The sequence below is a fragment of the Vicugna pacos genome, chromosome 33 (assembly GCF_048564905.1).
Source record: "Vicugna pacos chromosome 33, VicPac4, whole genome shotgun sequence".
Taxonomy (NCBI): domain Eukaryota; kingdom Metazoa; phylum Chordata; class Mammalia; order Artiodactyla; family Camelidae; genus Vicugna; species Vicugna pacos.
In genome coordinates this window covers 20,270,617-20,293,452 of record NC_133019.1, presented here as the reverse complement: position 1 = coordinate 20,293,452, position 22,836 = coordinate 20,270,617, and the positions used below count along the sequence as shown (strand labels likewise).

General features: G+C 40.2%; 1 protein-coding gene across 6 annotated transcripts in view; it reads left to right on the top strand.

Annotated features, from left to right (window-relative positions):
- ELMOD1 (ELMO domain containing 1) overlaps positions 1-22,836 on the top strand; it is a 75,599-nt gene that overhangs the window by 28,282 nt on the left and 24,481 nt on the right. For 2 of the 6 annotated variants that reach the window (XM_015250897.3, XM_072953932.1), the window contains 4 exons: positions 11,161-11,306; positions 11,444-11,472; positions 12,316-12,413; positions 17,804-17,933. In XM_015250897.3, the coding sequence (XP_015106383.1) occupies positions 11,161-11,306; positions 11,444-11,472; positions 12,316-12,413; positions 17,804-17,933 (403 nt within the window). Of the gene's footprint in view, positions 1-3,282; positions 3,380-6,555; positions 6,690-11,122; positions 11,307-11,443; positions 11,473-12,315; positions 12,414-17,803; positions 17,934-22,836 lie in introns of those variants that run through there. The other 4 variants (XM_072953934.1, XM_072953936.1, XM_072953933.1 and 1 more) reach the window with 4 other exon arrangements.

The window sequence follows — 22,836 nt, the reverse complement described above, 5'->3', positions numbered from 1 at the left end:
CGCATTCATAAGAAATTCGTGTCTATGAATTCCCCCTTGAGTTTAAACGTGATGTTTTTTAGCTGAAGAATCATGTTAACACAGAGCTTTAGCGTTAGGTGAAGCGCTTAAGTCAGAAACTCCTTTTGTGAGAGGGGAAATGGTAGTGGTGAGGTGTACTACTGAATTTTCTTCTTCAATGTTTTGTTTTAGAAAAAACTTGAGTGGCTCAAAACCAGCCATTTTAGGAGAGATAGGAGCATTTGTTTACTTCTGTTAGTTTTTGTTAAATTGAAGAGGTGTGCTACACTGTGTTTAGTAGAGATTATATTTTTAAATTTGTATTTGATGATTTAAAACTGATACAGTGAAAAATCTACCACTCTACTTTCACACAGACCAGCACCAAGGGTAATGGAACTGGCATGTCCCTGTCAGTTATGTGTCCTACAAATTTTTCTCTTTTAACTTGGCACATTTATTTTATAAATAGTACTTGACATTGATTATTTGTGTGAAACTGAAGCTAGAATAATAAATTATGCATCAAGAAAAAACTTGAGGATTTTCATTGCCCATTGGTTTTGAAATGATAAAAGGAAACTCAATCATTGCTTCTCCTTAATTGATTATTGTTTTCAGCTTTAATTTTTGTAAATTTTTGTTTTTAATGCTTTTTAAAATTAATTTATCATGTGTGTGTTCATTATATGTTAATGTTTATGGAATTTGGAGGGATAAGAGGGCAAGGAGTAATAATCCTAAATTCCAAGCTCTGTTGGATAATTCAGATTATCTTCTGTTCCCTGGAGTCCATTCCCACACATGGTGGACAATTGGGCAATCTTTTTCATTTGAACCAAAGAGGTGGTTACATAAAATAACGTGAACAAATCAGGTGTTAATTCCTGAGCTCGGCAAATATATTATGTGGAATAAGGAGTTGACGTCCACTGAGTAGAGTCAGCATTATTCAAAAGCCCACAGAATGACTAATCTGTCAACTTCTGAGTTACTCTAGAATGAGCAGCTTCTGAGGCCAAGTGCAGCCTCAGAAGAAATGGGCTTAACCTTGAAGAAACCAGGCATGAGAAGGAATGGATTTTAATCCACATTTACGATACATGGGGGCTGTACTCTGCCCTAACTCACTGCTACCATCACATATATTAATGGTGTAAATACTCAGAGCTTAAGGGGGTGGATAAAACATTTGATGTTTGTTTAAACACAATTCCATGAGATGTTAGAAATAAATGCTACAGGAAATTGAGGGTAGATATGAGAGATTGGCTAAGTACCCCATAGTCGCCTGATACGACTTTAGCCGTGATCTGCATTCAAAGAATACAAGGAATAAAACTGAGAAGAAAGTGTGTCTGTGTGTGAGCGGAAAAAGAGGGGGCACTTTTTGAGCCCTAAATAGAACTGAGGCTTAAGGTTTAGTTTGTGTAATGTATTTCAATAATTTTAATTTAATAACACTTGTACTATAGATCTTTTCCTTTTCTAGGATTTAGTGATTGAGATTATATATTGGTAAGATCATCAGAACATTATTAATTTTGAATTTTTCTAATAAAGGGACAGGTATAAGTCACTCCATATAAATAATTGCTTTCAGCTGTTTCAGCCTCAGGATCTCAGTTTCTTGACCGTGAACTTCACTGCATACCTTCCTCAGGCAGAGCAGAGAAAAGGAAAGCATTTGCCAAATTCAAACCTCCACGGGAGAAACTGAGATATTGAGCAGACTTGTACCCACACCCTGGCTGTGAAACAGTTGAGGGGAAAACAGTGTTTTACTCCTATGATTAGGTAAAGATGTCCAGTTAGCAAAAAAATATCTGCAGATGGGATCTTATAAGTCATTCACACTTGATTCATCTCTTGGTCCACTAATTCATTTAGAAGGCATTTTAGTAATAATTCCAGTACTATGCCACACTTTTTATTTTCTCTTCATAACAATTATACTAAGGTAGGAATTAATATCCCATTTTACAGCACAGGTAAGAAGTCTTAGCAAAGTTGAGAAACTCAACCAAGGTCCCACAGATATTTGAATGCAGGCCTGTCTGACATCAGAGCTGTTTCTCATAATTTTTGCATCATGTTACCCCCTCACTGTGTACCTGTCATGAGGTGTTCTGGGTAATACAAAAGTGAATAGGAGATGGTCTCTGCTCCAAAGTAACATTCCACGTGGTCAGGAGATGAAGCCATGCCTACAACACGAAGATAAAAGCAGGCCTGTGATCAGTGACTTGCTGGAGGCGTTTTGTGACAGGAGTATTCAGGGAAGGCTTGCTGAGGGGATGCTGAAGGAAAGGGAGACGGGATGTGGGAGGTGGAGAAAGTGCTGGGAACAAAGCCTGGGGAAGTGTGACCAGCTGCCACCGCAGCAGGTGGTCCAGGTTCATTGGCTGTAGACGCTGTTCAGGGTGTGTAGAAAATAACGTTGCAAAGAGAAAGTTGGGGGCAGTTCTTGGACACCTTTGCAAACACGTCATGAAACAGCCCAGAAGCACAGTAACACTTTTGCCCTGACCTGATGTGGTCCTTGAAGAGAAGGCGAGTCAGACACGAAAAATCTGTTTCCCTTACAACAAACGTCTAGCCTTACCTTAGAGCCAGACAGTCCATTCCCTTCACCTTACGGAGGAGAGAGGAGAGACTCAGAGACACAAGTAGCTTATCCCCAGTCACACAGCTCAGAGCGGCAAACTGAGACTAGACTTGGAGTCAGACCTCAGACACTTTCCTATGTAATCAGGTCACCTTTCCATTCAGCACCAATTAGCTTACATTGCTTTTGAGGGGCCAGAAGTGCAGTAATTATTCCAGAATTTGACTAGGCTTGCTTGAGACACTGACTACTCTTATTTATGAGATGGAGAAGCAACGTCCTGAAAAGGGGTAGATTTTTGTCCTGTGCATCTGAACACCTCACTGCAGACTGGTACTTTTAGCCATAATTTTCTGTCTTAGGACACACTTACACACACACCATGTATGTGTATATATACATAAATATACATATATACACATACATATATGTGTATGTATATATACACACGTATATTTATTCATACATACATTTTAATTATTATTTTAAATAATTTATTAGTAATACTTAATAATAATGATTTTATTTTGATTATTTTGTTTCCTGCATTAAAACAAACAAAAACCGTTTCCACACCCTTGTTGAAATATGTTAAGCTGAATAGTTTTCTAAGCAGTTTCCTGAAGGTGACCTCAGAGCCTGCCCATTGCATCAAGCTGCCACGAGAGATTGTTAGAACTCGAGCATCGGCTTCCCAGCTCCCCTGCCCCTGGACCTGGATGTTTGTTTCCTTTCCCGAGATGGGGAAGTTTTCAGCTCTTATGACTTCATGTATGTTCTCTGCCCCTTTCACTAACTTTTCTCCTCCTGGGTCCCCTATAATGTGAATGTTAGTATGATTAATGTGCTCTCAGAGGCTCTCAAACTGTCCTCATTTTTTTACATTTTTTTTCTGTTCAGCATCAGTGATTTTCTCTCTTCTGTTTCCAGCTTGCTGATCTGTTCCTGTGTATTGTCTAATCTACTGTGGATTCCTTCTGCTATATTTTTTATTTCAGTGGTTGCATTCCTCATCTCTGTTTGGTTCTTCTTTATGTCTTCTAAATCTTTGTTAAAAACTTCCAACTTCTCACTCTGCTCATCCAATCTTCTCCTAAGTTCTTTGAACATCTTTACAATTATTACCCTGAGCTCTTTATCAGGTAGGTTGCTTATGTCTGTTTCACTTAGTTCTTCTTCTGGGGTTTTATCCTGTCCTTTGGAACGTGTTCTTCTGTCTCTTTGTTTTGCCTAATTTGCTGTCTTTATTTCTGTGTATCTGGGAGGTGCATTACGTTCCCTGACTGTGGAGAAGTGGCCTTTGGTAGGAGATGCCTTTTATATCTAAGCGGTACACTCCCCTCTCGTCACCAGAGCTGTATGCTCTTGGGGCGCCCCCTGTGTGGACTGTGTGGTCCTTCTGCTGTGGCAGGCTGACTCCTGTGTCTGTCTGGTATGCGTGGCTGTACCCCCAACCCCCACCTCAGTCTGATTGGTCGACCCAGACCTGCCTTGTGCAGAGGCTGCTGGTAGCTGGTAGGCAGGGCTGGATCATGAGCTGGGTATAGCTTCGGGGGTCCAGGGCCAAGTGCTGGCCCACTGGTGGGCGGACCTGGGATCCAGGGTGGATGTTCATGGGGCTGGAGGTCTTGGATCAAGTGTCTGCCTACTGGTGCACAGGGCCTTTTCATAACACGGTTGCCTGTGGGGTCTGGCGTGTCCCAAAATGTCAGACCACTGGTGAGGGGGGCTGGATCCCAGGGTGACTGGCCGAGGGGTCCAAGGTGTTTCAGAGCTGGTGTCAACCTGGGATAGGCGGAGCCAGGTCCCAGTGTCTGCCACTGCACAGCCCTGGCGGTCCTGGAACTGGAGGTCCCACCAGTTTTGACCTGCTGGTTGGCAGGTCTGGGGCCTGGGGTGGGCCTGGGGTGGTATCTGCCTGCTCCTGGGTGGGGCTGGTTCCTAACACAGCTGGCTGCAAGGTGTAGGGTATCTCAGAGCTGGTGTCAGCCCACTGGTGAGTGGGGCTGGATCCCAGGATGGCTGGCCCAGGGGTCCAGGGTATCTCAGAGCTGGTGTCGGCCCAGGGTAAGAATAGGTCCCAGGTTCCCTGGCTGCACAGCCCTGGTGGTTCCAAAGCTGGTTTCAGCCTGCTTGTGTGTGGGCCTGGCTCCTGACCCTGCTGGTTATGGGGTCTGGGCTGTCCCATAGGTGGTCTTGGCCCACTGGTTGGTGGGGCTGGATCCTGGGGTGGCTGGCAAAGGGACCCAGGGTGTCTCAGAACTGGTGTTGGCCTGCTGGTGGGTAGGCCAGGTCCTGGCATGGCAGGCTGTGGGCAGCTGTGTTGCTCCTGGGAGGGGTGCACACCCACCGGCAGGCAGGGCCGGAGCCCAGGGGAATCCCAGGGTTGGCGCCTGCCCACTAGTGGGTGAGACTGGGTCCTGGGGTCCTGGGGCTAGAGTCCCTGCCCTGGTGTGTGGGGCCGGGTCCTGGGCCTTATGGTAGACAGGGCCACATCATGGGGTGGCTGTGGGCTCAGAGGGTCTTAGGGCAGCAGTGCTGTGGGTGGGTGAGCTGTGCTCCTGCCCAGCTGGTTGCGTGGCCTGCGGCATCCCGGTGCTAGTGCCGACAGGCTGATGGGCGGGGCCAGGTCCCAGGACTCAGAAGCTCCAGGGAGGATTCCAGAATGACACTTGCCAGCACCAGTGTCCTTGTGGCAGAATGAGCTCCCCAAAATGGATGTGCCAGCGTCTGTGCGCCCAGGGTGAGCCCAGTTGCCGCCTGTCTCTCCCGGAGGCTCCCCAGGATCAGCAGCTGGGTCCCAGGGCCCATGAGGTTTTGTGCAGCCCCTTTAAGAGTGGAGTGTATTTCCCACAGCCCTCTGGCTCCCCAGGAATTAATTCCCACTGATGTTCACACCTATAGCTCATCTTCCTGGTGCAGGACCCTCGGACTGGGGAGCCTGATGTAGGGCCCGGACCCCTTGCTCCTTGGGGAAAATCTCTGCCATTGTGATTATTATCTTTAGCTGTAGGTCTTTCCTGCTAGTCTTCTGGTCCTTCTCATCAGTTGCTGCTCTCTGAATAGTTGTGATTCTGGTGTGCCGTGGGGAGAGGTGAGCTCAGGGTGTTCCTGCTCTGCGACCTTGGTCATTCCTCCTGTCTAAATGCTTTTTAAATGTCAAAGCATAATCTGTTTGCTGCTTCCCTTACAAATAAGTTAATAAAAGTGTTATCCAAATAGAAAAAAACCCTGAATTTTAAAAAAATAAGTTTTATAAAATGTATGTATTTAATCATTAAAAGTTTAATTGAATAGTGATGTCATTCATAATTTAAGAGAGACCCGTGTCTCCTTTTCTTTGAAAGGAAAAGGATAAACCATTAATTTATTATGTTGGTTTTACCACAGTCACCTACTGCTCCCTAATCCCTTATATAACATTTTCCTGGAATTAAAGCTAGAATTTGAAAGAATATCTATTATCCATGATAGATTTATACCCACTGTTTTGAAAGGCAGCCTGCTCCCTTCAGATGAAGAATGCCAGACTCTGCACCGCCTCACCGCTGGCTTAATGCGGGAAATACTCTAGTTTTTCTAGAGGCTTGCAAATGATTTCTTTGTATGAGTTCAAATTTCCAGTTGATGTGACAAGTCCTCTGCAGCCTCTCTTCTAGTGGAATGCTCATTATAGAGAGGGTCCCATTTACTAGGCCAAATACCTGTTGACAAGTTAATTTCCAACTACCAGTGCCCCTAGTTGGGAACTTCAATAGAGCAACTAAAATATTTTAAAATGTCATTTCAGAAAGTACAAGAAATGCCAGAAGCATTGAACACTCTGCTGCTCTTTATGGCCGTTTAGATGCAACAGTGTTTTGCTTAGGAAACTTGGTTGATCCAAGAATTGTGGCTATTTTGTATGTCTCCTTCCTCACCAATAGTGTCCTTCTTGTTTATTACAGGATTTCTTCAAGCAAGAATTAACTTTCATTAGCAAATTCATCGAAACTGTTCAAAATAAGCCTCTTTTCTAATTATTCCAAAAGAAGACGTCAGAGTCACAAATTTAAGATGATGGAGTAGTGTTGCAGTACAGGTACCCACGCCCCCTCACCCCCAAGGCGGGAGCCTACGGGGTCCTAGTGCATCCCCATCCCTGCTGAACGGATCCCTCTAACAAAGAACCACGAGACAGGAGCTCACTTTGATTTGGTAGCAGAGATATGATTCGTTTTGAGTAACTGACATTGGGTGACTGTTCTTGTGCAGGCTAGAGAATGAATGTTAAATAATGAAAGTGATCGTAATTGCCTCATGGAAGGACACTGCTGTGAACTCAGCCATAAACGTCATGCTGCAGCATATTAATAAGCGATAGTAACAGAAAATGTTGGAATTAGAACATGTGCAAGTAGTTATTATTAAATTGGATTCTCCCAGTGCTTAAGCAAGGCATTCATCTTAGGAAGCTACAGTAAGTCCTTTGGAACACTGTCAAAAAGCTGTGAGTCAAAAAACCAGAAACAAACACAGAAAACTTCTGTCTTTGCAGATAGTTATTAAAAATAGGAGCTGGTGATCAGATCTTCTCTTTGTAGTCTTGAGAATTTGATTGTTGTTCCAGCAAAATGTAACATCTTTTCACTAGTGATTTGAGAATTCTCTGTCACTAAGAAAACAAAGTCTAGTGTTACGAAGAAAAAAAGCAGAATATTCCCCTAAATAAAACTGAGTTTATTGGTTTGATGATTGAGGCCAAGAGTTAAAAACAAGGAGAGCTATAAACCCTCTGAATATAGGGTTCCTGGGGGAGGGCATAGCTCGGTGGTAGAGCACATGCTTAGCATGCACGAGGTCCTAGATTCAATCCCCAGTACCTCCACCGAAAAAATACATAAATAAACCTAATTAAACCCCCCGCAAAAATTAAAATAAATAAGTGAATGATTGTAGGGTTCAAATGGTGGAGAGAGCATGGTAGTAGTTCTTCTAAGGGTAAGAACAGAAGGATGGGGGTTAAAGAAAGCAAATGGGATCTGCCTCACAGGTACATTTGAGATGCCTTCACTCCATGCATGCAGTCAGAAACATAAGGAAAAAAAGGAAGTTAAAAGGAGGAGAGGTATATAAACCCCAGAGTTCCCAAACTTAGATCAGAAACAGACACACCTTTCTTCCCTCCATCCCTTCTTTCCTTCCTTCCTTTCTTTTTTACCTAAACCAACTACTGATTAGCTTAAGAGCAATTAAAGACTTATTTCTTCATTTCTTCCTTTTCAGGGTAAACATGCCAAACCAGTTTAACACTCTCCCAAAATATTTCATCAGGTTGATTGTTCACGTCTGGACCATCACAGTTTATCCATAAACTTTACAATTGAGGCCCTTAAATAAATCCAGACATTTAAGAGGTGGGCTCCTGGCAGCACTGGATGGTGGAGAACAGCCACCCTGAGATGCTCACACGGAGGTTTTGCTGATCTGGTCCTTTCATGAGGAAGCAACTTGAATATTTGTTCTGTCATCAAAATAAGCCTGCCAAAGTAAGGGGTAGCACTGGTATTTCCGCCTCTGACCATGCCTTAGGCTTATGATCTAAATGCAAAATAAATTAAATCTGTCAAAGCCTTGTTTGATCTGATGATGTGGCTTGAAAAAAACATAATTCCCAGCATAGCAAGAAATACAGCGCCTAGCATAACAAGGTGGCCTTTTAATGAAGTAATTGTGGGCATATCGGCCCATTAGAAAAACAAGGGGAAAAAAATCAAAACACATTCTGGGTAAAAAATAGCATGATCAGGACTACTGGCCCAGAAATTATGAAAGGGTAAAGAAGCCGTATGTAAGTGTCAGTTCACAGGATACACAAATGGGCACTTCCCTTTCACAGTTTGTAATATTGTTTCTGCGACTGTGTGAGAGGGTTGTGATCCACCTCTCAGAGCAGTGAGACTTAACAAGTCATGTGTCATCTCTGACCCTTCACTGTGGATTTCCACTGGGTTCCCCTGTCTTTGACAGTGTGCGTATCCCCAGGGGGCCTGAAAAAAAGACAAAAGAAAAGCAATAGAACACAGTGTCCTTTCTCTTCTTTTATGTAAGGCTGTCTTGATGCAAAACAATTCCCTGGGCATTTTCTTCACATGTGCGAGAAGGCCAGTAGGAGGAATTACAGATGGGCCATAAGTCACTTTATATCTAGGTGCTTCCTGCCATCTAGGATGACACCTGTAGGTCTCAGGCCACATCTTTGTATAGATCTGATGAAGAAGTTGCGTGGGGGAAACTCAGTAGTTTGTAGTTTGACTTGGACCCTAAGTGGGGAGAACACAAAGATACTACTTAAAGAAAAATCAGAACCCTTTTCTCTAGGAGGATTTATACTATAAGAACCTGATTATCATGGAGCCCAGATGCACAGACTTAAAAGAGGCTTCATCTGAGGAGCTGGCCCACGTGCTAGGCAAACTTCACTGGAAGTTGCACGTGGGTACCACAAGGGCAGATACTATGTAAAGCTTTATCCTTGACTTAGTGATAGAATTAATCCCAACCAGTTATTAGTATGCTGATAACCAGTGAACAAATGTATTGCTCAATCTTTTTTTTTTCTGGCATAACTATCCAGTAGTTGGAAAAATGGAAAATTTTTCCCAAGAGAGCAACTTGAGGTTTTGTAAAATTTCTCACTCATCTAATTAAAATGTTCCACCAAATTTATTTGTAGGATTACTTTTTGGAGGGAAGCTGATAACCTAAATCCTAACAGATCTTAGAACGTATTTGACTAAAACAGTTGAATTTCAGAATTTACAACAAAGTAAGTCCATTTTTTGACTTTCAGCAGACTCTGACGTCACATAGAAATTTCATATGTACTTTTGTAATGGTTTTGGTGATCTTTTTATACATTTCAATTGTTGTTAGAACTTTCTTTTTTCTGAAATCAGGTAACATATATATATATTTTGAAAAGAAAATAAAAATTACTCATAATTCCATTACCCAGAAATACTACTGTTAACCTTTTTGTTGTGTATCCCACCAATCTTTTTCTCCTTGTTTATGTCACCATCACATTTTTTGTATTATTTATTAAAGAAAAAGTAGATTGTTCCATACATGTTCTTTTCTAACTTTTCCCTATTTGATAAGCATATTATGGACATTTTCTTGTATTATTAGATATTCAAGAATATAATTTTGTTGCCTACAAACGATTCTGTCATATCTTAGTGTAGCAGTTTGGTCACTATGTTTCCTCCATTCCTTTTTCATTTATATGATACAGACTCCATGCCTTTGTACAAGTAAGCCTGTTGGAATTGCTGGTTTTAACACAGGCTGTTCAAGGTATTGGAGCCAAAGCAATTTGAGCAAAGGAACACAATCAAGGTGTTGGTTCGAATTCAGGGATTACTCACATCATTGAGCCTATTAGTTAACTACACTAACTCATGTGGGTCACCTTATGTTAGAGCTGGAGGGAATCACTGAGCATCTGAGAAAAAGAAATATCTTTTAGAAATGACACCAATGCGAAGTAACACAAATAATTCTGCCTTTTAGGAACACACAGTATTAAGAGAAGCTGGGAAGGTGGGTTGAGTGTAAGTTCCTGCATGATAAGTTCTTTTCTGTAGCCTGAGTCGTTTTGAGACTCTGAACAGTACCACGAAGTAGTACACACTCACGTATTAAAAACTGAAAGTTGGCATAAAACACAGATTCATGTGTACCAGAGACGCTGTGAATAAGTGCACGAGTGGTGTGTGATTGTTAAGGAGTGAGTTAGGATGCGCAATAAAGAAAACTTTTGGGAGCCAAGAACAAACTTGCTAAGAGGGAGAGTTTGGGGAAGGTTTAAATCGGAGGATGCTGGGGGCCTAAAGGCCAGCCTGCTTGTTGAGTGAACTCACGAGGAAGCTTCTGGCCCATCCAAGAAGTGTTGGGATTGGTCAACAGAGGAGACAAGTGGCCACAAAACCCAGTTCTCAAAGAGGACAGCAGTGCCTAAGGGAAAACAGGGGAAAGGGGGAAAGCATGGGAGCAAAGGAAGAGATAAAACGGAGGCGGAAAACGGGGCACTAGGGATAAGGAGCGGCCGGCAGCGAACTGGGGCGAGCCGAGGCCGATCGTGGAGGCAGAGGGTGGGAGCAGCCGTAGCGCGTCCTTTCCCCGGGTCTGGGGCCGACGCGACTTCTAACGCACAAGGATTCTGTTCCCAAGGTACTGATTTGCCTTCAAAATGTTTTTAGGCAAAAGCAGGGGGAAAAGGCCCCCATGCTTCACCCCTAGTTTGTTGGAACACCGGACTTACTAGAATGGGGCGTTCTGGGGCTCGCGGGCAGTGTGCGCCCTTCCCGACCCTGGGCTCCTCCCCGCGATGGGCTTTGTAGCGGCCTCAAGTAAAACCATGTGGGAGTAGAAAAAGGAAATGTGCTTGTGAACCCAGAAGGCTAACGGCTGCTTTTCTTCCTGGGCTTCTTTCCTTGCTGGTGGTGGCTGCTCTCGGTTCTTTTCCAGAGTTCTGTTGGAAGGCACCTGTCTTTTGTTTTTGGCAGAATGTTGATCCAGGTGTGCCTGTATTTTTACTGTAAATTTTTGTGGCGCTGCCTGAAATTTGTAATGAGAAAGCTGACTGGGAGATGTGAACTGCAGCGGATCTGTTACAGTACCAAGCCTGGGGCCTCCAGAACCATGAAAATCGGTAAGCACGAGACAAAGAAATAAACACAATGTGGGCTCTCTGGGATTGCGGATGCGGTGTTATATTTCAGTATAGTAATTACAAACCACTTGCAAAAGATAATTTTTGAATGGCTTGATTTATTATCTCTTTTACAGAGACATCACTGAGGGATTCAAAAAGTAAGGTAAGTAAAATTGTTTCTGTATTTTTCAGCAGCTTTTTTACATGGAGGCTTACCTTCATCTCAAAAGGTAAACATTTTAAGAAACAAAAACATATCTTTGGCTATGAATATTAATACAAACTGAGAAGAAAGAATTGGTTTCCTCTCACAAGCCACTGTCCTTTTTACATGAGAGCAGTTACTCATGAATTTCTAGGCAGATTTATGATGCAGGTATGATTTCATTGTGGAAATAATCCGTTTTTATACCTTTTTCCAAATCATAAACTAAATTCCTTGAAAATAAGAATAGTATTAACTCTGGTATTTTTCCTCAATATCCAAATCATTTAACTTTATACTCAAGGTTTTCCAAGAAAATCAAAGAAGCCACTATGCTACCATTTATAGTACATAGGTAAGCATCCATTTGAGAGAAAAATAATCTGTTTTTTCAAGATTCTTGAGTATTTAATTTAATTTTGGCATCCTTAAGACTGTATTGCCTGTGTACTTCAAACAATCAAAGACATAATGCCCATTAACAAAGGAAACCATGTATGTTGAGTGAGAAAAAGAAAATACAATGTATTTCAGTATATGTATCTTGAAATAGATGAGGATGGTTAAAAAGAAACTGATTTATTTTTGTTTTATGTTAATAACCTTAATCAGGAAAATTGCACTACCCCCATTTTGAAAATATCAAATTTACTAGAATTCAAATACGAAATCAGTTTTTGCTTTTAGTTTGCTGTCTTCCTTTAGAAGCTTTAAACAAATACTTGAAGCCCCTATTTAAATAGACTCCACTTAAGACACCAGCGTTCACGGCCAGGGAACCGACTGAAACTTGTTTTCCAGCTGTTGCAGACTTCAGTGAGCGTTCACTCCGACGCTATCGAGAAAACCATAGAAGACATCATGGAACTGAAAAAAATTAACCCCGACGTAAATCCACAGTAAGTAAATATAAAATGAGTCACATGGCCATATGTTTAGTATTTCTAAATACTCTCTCGCTAAATAGGCTCTTAAATACTCTTTCTTTTCCCCACCCCAGTCATCTGCAATATTTGACTTTCAGATGGAAAGTGAAGAAAAAAGTGCCTTTTTCATCTTTGTAGATAGCAGTGTTGTAATTCTGTTGTGATTTATCCTCATGCTTCTGAGATGCAGTGAATGTAGGAAATGATGGAGGACCTGACAGCAGGAGATGAAATAAAGGGCGCCCATTTGTCAATAGTCACTCCATAGGGGTGCCTGTGTTTTACATTAACAGTAAATGTTCAAATTGTAAATGTGCCTGAGCTGATTCTGTCTCATAAAGAATATTCCTTCAGTTCATGGCAAGCTGATAATCTTGGAGACAGTTTCTACCTGCTTGTCAAGAAGACAGGCATGTGTGGGAGGGAGAGAGGGTTTTTATATGAAGACTTTAGAACTTTGTAATTTAGTCATCTTGGAAGTATTAAATTGCTCTTGGCAGTGGACATGACATTTAAAATTAGCTTTATATTTTCCACTGGGTACAGGAATTTTTCTGTAAAATTTTAGGCTAAGGATATTAGGTAGAATAAATTCCACGTGCAGAAATATTCAGAGACGGTTTAGGTTGGTAACAATCAAACTGTCTTTTAGATGTGCACATTCGAGAATGTTGGATGTTATAGCTGAGAAAAGCTTTTAATTGCCGAGGACAGGGAGCTACAGTCGAAGGGAATTTCAGAGTGCACTTTACGTACATCTATCTCTTGGAGGGATTCCAGGTACCAGCTAATTGAGGCTCATCACAGAACCATCCATTTCCACATGGTCTCCGTATCATTCTTCTGCAGATGCTTCAGCTAATTAGCTGCCTTTTCCTTATTCAGCCACTAAATGTGATTTCATTATACAGTAAATGTCTTTTTGAAACCTTCTGACATATATTTTATTTCTCAGGGAAGGTGGTAAGAATGCGATTCATTTTAAATTAAGTTGAACCAAAGATTTAAGATTACAACTAAGCATGAGGGATATATTAGACCTATAATCATATTTACAGATTGAGTTAGATTAAATAGAATCTTTCCTGTCTTTTTTATAAAAGCTATGTATTTCATTCAGAAGCATTTCCTTACCATCTGTTCTTTTGATTTCCTTTAGGGAGAAAAAAAAAAAACCCTTATAGGTAGTGGATTGTGTTTTTACATCTCAGTGTAGATTTTAGTGCTTCCCCCGCCCCCGAGATTAACACTTACAAAATGTGACTTTTTGAAAAATTAAATAATTTTCTGGAAAAAAAATCAAGAAATAGAGAGGACTGGGGGAAATGCTTTGTAATTTATCAAGCCATAATTTCTACTCACACTTTGTTTTAATCACATTTTTCCAAGTGCAGCGTGGTGGTGGTAAGAATTACTGCAGTAAAATTGAATTGGCTCCCTTGTTCTCTTCTTTTTTATTTCTCCCACTCTTTTCTTTCCCTCAAAATTAACTCTTTTCTCAGTCCTGTGTTGGATTTCTGGGTGATGAGTGCCACTGTGCCCTTTTCCTAAATTTAAATATCCGACTTAGTTTTTTGGTGCTGTGGTAACAAGTAATTATAAGGGCCATTTCACTGAATGCCCAGTTTTGGTTAAGTGTAGAATCCTGGGTTATTGGACACTGCCCTCTATGTTTGGAGTAAGTATACCATCCTAAAACTTATAATTTTCTATTGCCCCTGAAATAAAAGCAAAAATAAGCAAATGGGACCTAATTAAACTTACAAGCTTTTGCACAACTAAGGAAACCATAAGCAAAACAAAAAGACAAACTACGGAATGGGAGAAAATATTTGCAAACGATGAGACTGACAAGAGCTTAATTTCCAGAATATATAGATAGATCATACAACTTAATAACAACAACAACAACAACAACAAAAAACCCAATCCAAAAATGGGCAGAAGACCTAAACAAGCAATTCTCCAGTGAAGACGTAAAAATGGCTAGTAGGTCCATGAAAAATACTCAGTATTGCTAATTATCAGAGAAATGAAAATCAAAACCACAATGAGGTATCACCTCATACCAGTCAGAATGGCCATCGTTAGAAAGTCCACAAACCATAAATGTTGGAGAAGGGGTGGAGAAAAGGGAACCCTCCTACACTGTTGGTGGGAATGTAGCTTTGTGCAGCCACTGTGGAAAACAGTATGGAGATTCCTTGAAAGACTAAAAATAGACTTATCATATGATCCAGCAATCTCACTCCTGGGCGTATATCCAGAGGGAACCTAATTCAAAAAGACATCTGCACCCTAATGTTCATAGCAGCACTATATACAATAGCCAAGACATGGAAACAACCTAAATGTCCATCGACAGATGACTAGATAAAGAAGAGGTGGTATATTTACACAATGGAATACTACTCAGCCATAAAAAAGAATAATGCCATTTGCAACAAAACAACATGGATGTCCCTGGTGAATGTCATTCTAAGTGAAATAAGCCAGAACGAGAAAGAGTATTGTACGATATCACTTATATGTGGAATCTAAAAAAAAAAAGACAAATGAACTTACAAAACAGAAACAGACTCACAGACATAGAAAATAAACTTAAGGTTACTGGAGAGGAAGGGAGTATGAAGGGATAAATTGAGAGGTTGAGATTTGCAGATACTAACAACTATATATCACATAAATAAACAGCAATGTCCTACTGTATAGCACAGGGAACTATATTCAATATCTTATAGTAACCTATAGTGAAAAAAATATGAAAATGAATAAATGTATTTATATGTATGACTGAAGCATTATGCTGTATGTCAGAAATTGATACAGGTTTGTAAACTGAATATATTTCAATGAAAAAAAAAAAGAAAAAAAGAATTTTCTTTTGCTCCCAACTTTAGACTTAACCTCTATGCATTCATCCCCCCCCACAAACAAAAGGAGGAAACTGTCATTGTGATCATGATGACCACCACTCCAACAAAAAATGTTTTGATTTAGTGAGTGAAATAGGAGTAGGAATATGTTGGATAGTAACTCTTGGGTTGATTTATATGAAATTGCTATTGTTGAACCACAAAAGTGAGTAACTGTAAAGAACTTAACAGGAATAAACAAACACGAAATACTACCTTTAGATTTAAAAATGCCATGGAATGAGTACAAAAGGATAATTTATGTGACGGTAGTTTGTAGGAAAAAAAGACCTTGGTGATGACTTAGCCACCTGTTTAGTAAACTCATCATGTTATGTGACTGCTTAAAAAGACCCTATTTTATATTCTATGTTGTAGGAGAGAAAACCAGCTTTCAGATCACAGGGAGTAGTGATCCTCTGTATGTCGCGCTTGCCAGACTGTTTTCTGTTCCAGTGATGTTTTAAGGGGACTGTTAATCAAACCGTACATTTAGAAAAGACTGAGCAAGTTAGTAAAACATCTGAAAACCATGTCCCATGAGAAGGAATCGAAGGAAGAGAGGTTTTTGGTTTTTCTGGGTTTTTTAACTCTGGAGATGGGACTAGAAGGAAGAATTCCTGTCTTAAAGTCAATAGACATGGCAGGGAAAAGGGGAAATACATTTGCTCTGAGAACAGCATTTGAACCACTTGGTAACAAACAAAATCAGCTTCCCTTATTATTATCTTTCAGCATAAGAAGCATTCAAGGAGAAGGCATGGCTCAGTGGTAGAGCACATGCTTAGCATGCATGAGGTTCTGGGTTCAATCCCCAGTCCCTCCATTAAAAAATACATAAAACAAAAATAAGTAAACCTAATTACCTCCCCTGCAAACAAACAAACAAACAAAAAAAGAAAAGTAAAGAAAAAGCATTCAGACAACTAGAGCAGTCCAAATGGAAAAGGAAATTTTGTAAAGTGGTGAGTTCTCATTGCCTTGGCTGTCAGGGGCGCTCCCAAGCCGAGGTGTGTTTGTTGTTTTTACTTGTTTTGAAGTTTTTCTGACCCCTAAACCCCTAAGCGTTATTTCACTATTTCTCTTTTACTGTCTCTCTCTCTCTGTCTGTCTGTCTCTGTGTCTCTGTCTCTGTCCCTGTCTCTCCTGCACACACACATACACACACTTCTCAGGTGTTTGTGATATACCCCTCTAAGGGAGGTCAGTGATCCCTAAGAACCCATGATCACCTGTGTTTTCCACATCTACTTTCAAGTCACCTGCATAAAGAGCTCCCTTGTTTTGTTTGTTTGTTTGTTTAAATTTTTAATTGAGGTATAATCAGTTTACAATGTTGTGTCAATTTCTGGTGTACAGCACAGTGCTTCAGTCATACATGAATATACACATATTCATTTTCATATTCTTTTTCACCATAAGCTACTACAAGATATTGAATATATTTCCCTGTGCTATACAGTATAAACTTGTTTATTTATTTTATATGTATTGGTCAGTATCTGCAAATCTCGAACTCCCAGTTTATCCCTTCCCACGCCCTTCCCCCGGCTGCCACAAGTCTGTATTCTATGTCTGTGAGTCCATTTCTGTTTTATATGTCAGTTCGTTTGTCTTTTTTTTTAAGATTCCACATATGAGTGACATATGACATTTTTCTTTCTCTTTCTGGCTTACTTCACTTAGAATGACATTCTCCATGGTCATCCATGTTGCTGCAAATGGCATTATGTTATCATTTTTATGACCAAGTAGTATTCCATTGTGTAAATATACCACCCACATCTTTATCCAGTCATCTGTTGATGGACATTTAGGTTGTTTCCATGTCTTGGCTATTGTAAATAGTGCTACTGTGAACATTGGGGTGCAGGTGTCTTTTTGAATTAAGGTTCCCTCTGGATATATGCCCAGGAGTGGGATTGCTGGATCATATGGTAAGTGTATTTTGAGTCTTTTGAGGAATCTCCATACTGTTTTCCACAGTGGCTACACCAAACTACATTCCCACCAACAGTGTAGGAGGGTTCCCTTTTCTCCACACCGTCTTCAGCATTTATCGTTTGTGGACTAATGATGGCCATTCTGACTGGTATGAGGTGATATCTCATTGTGGTTTTGATTTGCATTTCTCTGATAATTAGTGATATTGAACAATTTTCATGTACCTATTGGTCATTCACAGGTTTTCATTGTTTTTAATCCATATTGTTTCCATTTGGATTAAGGAAAGGCTGGAATGAGAAGTAAATTTTAGCCAAGTTCCACAACTGTCCATGTGGAGTTTTAGTAAGAAATTGTGCTCCTATTAGGTAGATCTATTTGAGCAATTTCCTGAATATTATATAATTATGAAAAACCCCATTGTATTTGCATCAAGTGAACAAATGCCAAAGAATATGTTTTGTTCTTCCTCATGTGTGTTTCTTCTATTTTTTAACACCTTAGGTTGGGAATCTCTCTTCAGGCTTGCCTTCTGCAGATCGTCGGGTACAGAAATCTTATTGCAGACGTGGAAAAACTGCGCAGAGAACCGTATGATTCTGATAATCCCCAACATGAAGAAATGCTTCTGAAGGTTAGTCCTTGAGCACACTTGCGTTCTTTGCCGAGGTCAGCTAGTGTTCGCCAAGGTACTGCTCTGGACGTGGGGGGCGGGGACACAAAGATGAGTAAGATACGGGCACTGAACTCACTGGTAAAGCCTGCTTTTCTTGCTGATTCTGACATTGGACGTACGTTTTTCATTAGAAAATTCATGTGAGACATTAACTATGAAGCCAGTTTTCTTTTGTAATCTGAGAAAGAATCAGAAGTGATTTCCATGGGCTCTCATATTTGGCTCAAGTTTAGATTGTTTAACTGTGTTGAAAGCCAATAGGAAAAACAGCATTTGTCAAAGACTGACCTGGGATTTCCATTTACGACTTTTAATAGACATCAAAGAAGATGAAGTTGGTTTCTGCTTCAGCAATAGCCCCCGTGGGAAATTACCCAAGATCTTAATGCTGATTATTTATTCATGTAACTTGGAGAGTTTTAGAAGAGGTGAAGGTTTATATATGGTGTATTAAAGCTGTGAGAAGAATAATAGGCAGTTATAAATATTCCATTGTGGCTATCAAAGCAAATCCTTAAAATTCTTATATGATCTGAGAGTGTATTATGACACATGAATAAAACTATCTTAAAATACTGAATTTTAAGTTAAAAAATTCAGACAAAAAAAGATAAACCTTTAGGACTATTCATACGAAATGTTTTATAAATTTGTTTCTGAAAATGTATGCTTTTTAGGATGGAGTGCTCCATTGTCCTTTCTAGAATTCAAAAAGGCAGTAACAAAATTGGGGAAAAAAATGTTTACCTACCTTAACCTTGTATTGAAAAATGTCGATAGAAGCTGTAAGTTTTTTAACGTATCCTGTTGTGTTTTTTGTGAAGGAGCAGGTATTTTTGTGTGTGTAGGTACTTAAGCAGATGACTCATTTGTCTCTACTAAATAGTACTAAATTCAGTATGAATCATTAAAATTAAAGAAGTCTCATTTTTTATTGAAGTACAGTCAGTTACAATGTGTCAGTTTCTGGTATACAGTATAATGTCCCAGTCATGCATATGCATACATACATTCATATTCATTAGAGGTTATTGAAAGATACTGAATATAGTTCCCTGTGCTATATATATTTATCTATTTTTACAATTGCTAAGAATTATGTCAGAGAATGTTTTGCCTATGTTTTCTTTTAGGAGGTTTATAGTGTCCTGTCTGGTATTTAAGTCTTTAAGCCATTTTGAGTATATTTTTGTGTTTGGTGTGAGGGAGGGTTCTAACTTCATTGATTTACATGCTGCTGTCCAGTTTTCCCAACATCACTTGTTGAAAAGACTATCTTTTCTCCTTTGTATATTCTTGCCTCCTTTGTCAAAGGTTAATTGACCGTAGTTCTGTGGGTTTATTTCTGGGCTCTCTGTTCTGTTTCATTGATCCATATGTCTGTTTTTATGCCAGTACCCTGCTGTTTTGATGACTGTAGTTCTGTAGTACTGTCTGAAGTCTGGGAGGGTTATTCCTCCAGCTTCTTTCTTGTTCTTCAGCGTTGCTTTGGCAATTCTGGGTCTTTGTGATACCATATAAATTTTAGGATTATCTGTTCTAGTTCTGTGAACTATGTGATGGCTAATTTGGTGGGGATCACATTAAATCTATAGATTGCCTTGGGCAGTGTGGCCTGCCTCTCTAAGAATTTGTTTATTTCTTCTAGGTTGTCCATTTTATTTGCATATACCTGCTCATAGTAGCCTCCTTTGGTTCTTTGTATTTCTGTGGTGTCAGTTGTAACTTCTCCCTTTTCATTTCTGATTTTATTAATTGGGGCCCTCTCTCCCTTTTTGATGAGTCAACTAAAGGTTTATCAATTTCATGTATTTTTTTAAAGACCCAGGTTTTAGTTTCATTGATCTTTTCTAATTTTTTTACTCTCTATTTTGTTTATTTCTGCTCTTATCTTTATGATTTCTTTCCTTCTACTAACTTTGGGTTTTGTTTGTTCTTCTTTCTCTAGTTGCTTTAGGTGTAAGGTTAGGTTTTTTGTTTGGTTGGTTTTTTTTCATTTCTTAAGGTAAGTTTGTATTGCTGTAGGCTTCCCGCTTAGAACTGCTTCTGCTGCATCCCGTAGGTTTTGGGTCATTGTGTTTTCATTTTCATTTGTCTCTAGGCATTGTGTTTATTTCCTCTTTGATGTCCTCAGTGATCCATTAGTTGTTTAGTAGCATATTGTTTAGCTTCCACATGTTTGTGTTTTTTGCAGTTTTTTTCTTGTGGTTTGTTTCTAATCTCATAGTGTTGTGGTTGGAAAAGTTGCTTGATACAATTTCAGTTTTCTTAAATTTACTGAAGCTTGCTTTGTGGACCAGCCTGTGGTCAATTCTGGAGAATGTTTCATGTGCACTTGAGAAGAATGTGTATTCTGCCTTCAGATGGAATGCTCTATAAATATCCATTAAATCCATCTGGTCTGAAGTGCTGTTTCAGGCCTGTGTTTCATTATTGGTTTTCTGTCTGCATGATCTGTCCACTGATGTAAGTGGAGTGATACGTCTCCCACAGTTCCTGTGTTATTGTTGATTTCTCCTTTTATGTCTGTTAACATTTGCCTTATATATTGAAGTGCTTCTATGTTGGGTGCATATATGTTTACAGTTGCTGTATCTTCTTCTTGGACTGATCCCTTGATCAGTATGTACTGTTGTTATTTATTTCTTACGACAGTCTTTACTGTAAAGTCTACTTTTTCTAATATAGGTATTGCTACTCCAGCTTTCTTTTGATTTCCATTTGATTGGAATACCCTTGTCCATCCCCTCACCTACAGCCTGTATGTGTCTCTAGATCTGAAATGAGTCTCTTGTAGGCAGCAAATACATGGTTCTTGTCTGTATCCATTCAGCCAGTCTGTATGTTTTGGTTGGAGGGTTTAGTCCATTTACATTTAAGGCACTTACTGCTGTGTGTGTTCTTACTGCCATTTTGCTAATTGTCTTGAATTCGTTTTTGTAAATCTTTTCCTTTTCTTATTTTGTTCTCTTCTCTTGTGATTTGGTGACTCTCCTTAATGTTATGCTTGGATTCCATTTTGTGTGTGTGTATGTATGTCTATCACAGAGTTTTGGTTTGCAGTTACCATGAGGTTTTGGTACAGCAGTCTGGATAGACACATATATATGTGCTTGCTTTCAGTTGCTGACCTATTCATTTCAAATGAAATTTAAATACCCTGCATTTATACTCTCCTCCCCTCATGATTACTGTTTTTGATACCGTATTTTACATTTGTTTTGTGTATCCCTTAACTGCCTGTTGTGGATACAGATGATTTTACTACTTTTCTGTCTCTTCACCTTCCTCCCAGCTTGTGCATGGATGGTTTCCTACCTTTACTGTAGGTTTGCCTTTACCAGTGAGTTTTTCCGTTCTGTAGTTTTCCTGTTTCTAAAGTTTTGGCTTTTTCTTCTCCACCTAGAAAAGTTCCTTTTGCATTTGTTGTAAAGCTGGTTTGGTAGTGCTGGATTCTTTTAGCTTTTGCTTGTCTGTAAAGCTTTTGATTTATCCGTCAAATTTGAATGAGAGCCTTGCTGGGCAGAATATTCTTGGTTACAGGTTTTCCCCTTTCATCACTTTAAATATATCACACCACTCCCTTCTGGCCTGCGACCTTCTTCTGAAAAATCAGCTGATGGTCTAATGGGAGTTCCTTGTATGTTATTTGTTGCCTTTCCCTTGTTACTGTTAATAGCCTCTCTTTATCTTTAATTTTTGTTATTTTAATTATATTATGTCTAGGTGTGTTCCTCTTAGGGGCAATCCTATATGGGACTCTGTGCTTCCTGGACTTTGGTGACTTCCCTGTCCCAAGTCAGACTATTTCAGCTGTGACCTCTTCAAATATTTTCTCAGGCCCTTCCTCTCTTCTCCTCAGACCCCTATATTGTAAACTTTAGGGTGCTTGATTTGTCCCAGAGGTCCCTTAAACTGTCCTCATTTCTTTTCATTCTTTTTATTTTTTTCTGTTCTGTGGCAGTGATTTCCACTACTCTGTCTTTTAGCTCATTGATCTGTTCTTCTGCGTCATTTAGTCTGGTTCCTTCCAGCGTATTTTTCATTTCAGTCATTGTATTCTTCAACTCTGGTTGTTCTTTATATTTTCTAACTCTTTGCTAAAGACTTCTAAATTCTCACTCTGTGCATCCATTCTCCTCCCAAGTTCTCTGATCATCTTTGCAATTATTACTCTGAACTCTTTCTCAGGTAGATTGCCTATCTCCACATCACTTAATGCTTCTTATGGGATTTTTATCTTTTCCTTTGTCTGGAACATATTCCTCTGCTGCCTCATTTGTCTAAATTTCTATTTGTGTTTTTTATATGTGGTAGGTGAGTTGCATTATTCAGTGTTGGAGAAGTGGTCCTCCGTAGGAGACATTCTATGCATCCCAGCAGTGCACGGCACTCTCATCACCCAAGGGCTAAGGGCCTGCTGGTCCCCAGGTAGAATGTGGCCTGCATTTGTGGACTGGTTCCACAGGCTGCAGGACCATAGTTCTCTTGCCTTTAGTGCCTGCCTCCTGGTAGGTGAGGGTGGTTTAGAGGCTTGTGCTGACTTCCTGGTAGGAGGAGCTTGTGCCTGTCCACTAGTGTGTGGAGCTGGATCCTACCCCACTGGTGGGTAGGGCTTTGTCTAGGGGCATGTCTGGAGGCAGCCATGGGCTCAGGAAGTCTTTTGGCAGCCTGTCTGCTGTGCGTTGTGTCCCCGCCCAGTGAGTTGTTTGGCCTGAGGCACACCAGCATTGGCGCCTACAGGCTGCTGGGTGGAGCCAGGTCTTGGTGCTAATGACCCAAGCAAGATGTCAGCCTTGAGGGGAGTTTCATGCAGGTGAATTCTCCCTGTCATGTCTGTCACCAGCTTTTATGCCTCCAA